Consider the following 3746-nt stretch of genomic DNA (forward strand, 5'->3'; position numbering starts at 1 on the left):
CTCAGAGTAATATATTATAGAACATCAATATCTTGATAACACACTAAAAAAAGCTCATCATCTACATACTAAGTACACAAAATATTTAATATATAATGTATTTAAAGAATATTTTTAAACCATAATAACTCACATAGTCCACTTTTAAGAATTATTTATTTATTTGTTCATATAGCTCTCTAAATAGATTGGACAAAAACTCTTAAAATGAGTTGTATCTTAAAAAATGTATAACCTAAATTAAATCAAACTACTTTGATTACTCTGCTTCATTTTTAGTTCAAATGAGTTAGATTAAATAGACTCATTTTTTAAAATAATAATAATTTAAAAAAACAAGAAAATTATTTTACATAAAATCATTATCTAAAAATTAAAATTAGTTTCACTCATGTAATTAAATTTTAAAAATTCACATTTTATTTTGGATCTATTTTTTAAAAAAAAGTGACCCAAACTGGTTTGTTACAGCTGTTTTAAAATATGACCAAAAAATTAAATGAATTAAAACAAAATTCAAAATTATAATATATTAGATTTCATTATTTGATTTTGATCCATACAAAATAACTACAGATTCTATTTATTTAATAAAACATTAAATCAATCCATCCTTTAATAATGTTCATGGATATCCAATCCACCCCCATTAACAAAATTTCACGAATTCTATCCATAATAATAAAAAAAATGAAAATATCTTCTAAACAATTTGTTTTGGCAAAGAGTCAAACTAAATTTTGTAAAATAAATTTAAATGGGTATTTTTGAATTTTAAAAAAAAGGTAAATTCAAGAAAAATATGAAAAAACTTATTGAATTAATTTTGGTCCCTGGTAGAAGAATTTATTGGATTTTGACAAATAGTATAGATATTATTAATGACTTGTAAAATTAAATGGATGGATTTAACTTCATTTTTTTTACATTTTTCAGTGATGGATTAATAGACTGTTGACTCTTTAAAATTCAATTTGTACCTCAGCACCACTTTGAATTTTTTCAACTCTTTTATTTAAACTTAAAGTAACCACAACAAAATAAAAATAGCATGCATGTGACTAAAAAAAATAATTTATAAATATAATAATTTTTTATTTTTTTTTAATTATAAAAATAAAACTCAAATACAATGTTTTAAAATATTACTTATCTGTGTTGAATTTAATTCAGGATAGGGTGGGCAGTTTTCCTTTCTAAATTGGGGACATTTTTGTCCACTCGATTTCTCATCCAGCGAACAACTAGAAATCCCGAATCTTCTTTTTGGTGACCAATAAAATCGCAGTTTATCTATTCGGAGTGAAGTTCTTGCAAGATAATTATTGTATATCTGTATATGTGGTGCCACTAGTTCCCCGTGGAAATCCGAATACAATAAAGGGCGGCGAACGTGGAATCCCGAAAGTCGTGCTTTCACACGGTGGTCGTGGTCGTGGTCGGTAACTAAGCAAAAGTGATAACAGAGAGGAAGAAGGAGGAATGGGGATAGCAGCGGAAGCTCATAACGTGAAAATTTTGGGATCAGGCACCGATTACATCGTTCTGGGTCACGGCTTTGGCACGGATCAATCTGTTTGGAAACACTTTGTACCTTATCTTGTCCATGATTACCGTGTCGTTCTCTACGACAACATGGGCGCGGGTACCACTAACCCTGACTACTTCGATTTCGAGCGTTACTCCACCTTAGAAGGTTACGCCTCTGATTTGCTTGCCATTTTAGAAGAGCTCCAAATTGAATCTTGCATTTTCGTTGGCCACTCTGTTTCCGGAATGATTGGTGCTATTGCTTCCATTGCTCGCCCAGATCTCTTCACCAAGCTCGTTATGGTCGGCGCTTCCCCCAGGTATATATATATAATTGTGAATAGTAGTCACTGGATAAAGAATAGTTTATGAGTACTCTTTATACTGATTTTCAATTATTTGTTCTCCTTTTCGGGGAAGGTATTTGAACGACGTGGATTACTATGGAGGATTTGAGCAGGAAGAGCTGAACCAGCTGTTCGATGCTATGTCGGCCAATTACAAAGCGTGGTGCTATGGGTTTGCTCCGCTGGCTGTGGGCGGAGACTTGGAGTCTGTGGCGGTGCAGGAGTTTAGTCGGACGCTGTTCAACATGAGGCCCGACATAGGGCTGATGGTGTCGCGGACGATATTCCAAAGCGACATGAGACACATTCTGAGTCTTGTCAGTGTCCCCTGCCACATCATACAGGCCGAGAAAGACATGGCGGTTCCGGTGGTGATCTCGGAGTTCCTCCACCAAAACATTGCTGCTAACTCCATCGTGGAGGTTATTGCCACCGATGGCCATTTGCCGCAGTTAAGCTCGCCGGATATCGTTATTCCGGTGCTGCTCGAACACATTCACCTCGAGATTGAAGCAAGAAGGTGAACACCTGATGAATGATCCACTTGACTCCGTCGGAAATTGGAATCTCTCTGTGTGTGTATGTGAAGTGTGCTTCGTTTTTTATTTTATTTTATTTTTGTTCACTTTGTTGTATGAACCGTAGAGTTAGAAACTCTGTAGTAGTGGGAATCAAATGTCAATGTCGCCGTGGTGCGTGGAAGGTTGATGAACTATGAACAGCGAGAAAAGGAACCAGTGCAGTACGTTTCAACTGTTATAAAATGTTTTAAATCTAGGTTTAGTTACTCGTTTGTCTTTTTTATGATTATGAACAAATTATCGTTTAGCTTTTATATTTAATAATAGTTTCTACATTATTCGTATATTTTTTTTTATCTTTTCAATGTACATGTTATTTTTATTTTTGTAAGTCCCCACGTTGAAATCTAAATAAAAAAATTATTGTAACAAAAAATATTATAATTGTAAGAATCAAATAGGCAATTCAATTTTTAACAGAGAATTAGATAAACTATAAAAAGTTATATAACCATGTATGCCGAAGTTATGTAAAAAGTGAATTTGTATAAACATTTTGTCAAAGTTTGTCATCATTATGTAATGTTTGCTTGTTTCTTTCCATTTATTATTATTTTGTGGGTTTTTTTTAAATCTTTATTTAGTGGATTTATTACAAGATATATGTCCCTTTAATTTTACTATTTATATTTTATTAAATCATGTTATCCTTACTCGACTTGAAACAGTTTGAAAATAAATGTTTCTAAACTAAAAATACTTACAAATAACTTTATTTCTAGAGGAAAATGTTACTTTAACACATTAAAATATATCAATTTATAAATATGATTTGAGCAATGTAATTTAAAAAAAAAAAAACAATAATATATTAACAACAATTTCATTCACTTAAACCTAAATATCTAATAAATTATTGTTTTATTATAATATAATATTTTATTTAAAAAACGATTATAGAATGATTTACTGTGAAAGAAACTTTGTTTCTTCAAAATTACGTCATTTAAAAAAAATATTTATCTTTTTAATTATAATCTAGTGCTCTCAGCATATAATCCTCTTTTATAAATAGAATGACATATAATGAAAAAAAGCATTAAATAAAAAGGGGTAACCGATGTAAAAGAAGAAAAGAAACAGTTTTTGTTGTTATGAATGCAAATAACGTGATGATAGCTATAAAATAGGTTAGTTATAAGCTACACACGTGTGTATAGATGAGGGCTACAAAACTTTAAGCTACACACGGTTATAAAATATTATATTATAAAATAAATTAACATTATTTTTAAAACTAATTAACATAATTAAATTAATTTCAACCATGTATGTTTAACTCATTTTT

At 30.5% G+C, this 3746-nt stretch overlaps 1 protein-coding gene across 1 annotated transcript; it reads left to right on the plus strand.

The window, feature by feature from the left end:
• Nucleotides 1-1155: 1155 nt before the first annotated feature.
• LOC137810066 (karrikin insensitive 2 receptor CA) lies at nucleotides 1156-2742 on the plus strand. Its single transcript, XM_068611190.1, has 2 exons — nucleotides 1156-1850; nucleotides 1951-2742. Exons 1-2 carry the CDS (start codon nucleotides 1483-1485, stop codon nucleotides 2399-2401), a joined length of 819 nt encoding a protein of 272 aa, XP_068467291.1. The 5' UTR covers nucleotides 1156-1482; the 3' UTR covers nucleotides 2402-2742.
• Nucleotides 2743-3746: the final 1004 nt, after the last annotated feature.

Source organism: Phaseolus vulgaris, chromosome 2 (assembly GCF_051622355.1).
Source record: "Phaseolus vulgaris cultivar YP4 chromosome 2, ASM5162235v1, whole genome shotgun sequence".
In the NCBI taxonomy this organism is placed as follows: Eukaryota; Viridiplantae; Streptophyta; class Magnoliopsida; order Fabales; family Fabaceae; genus Phaseolus; species Phaseolus vulgaris.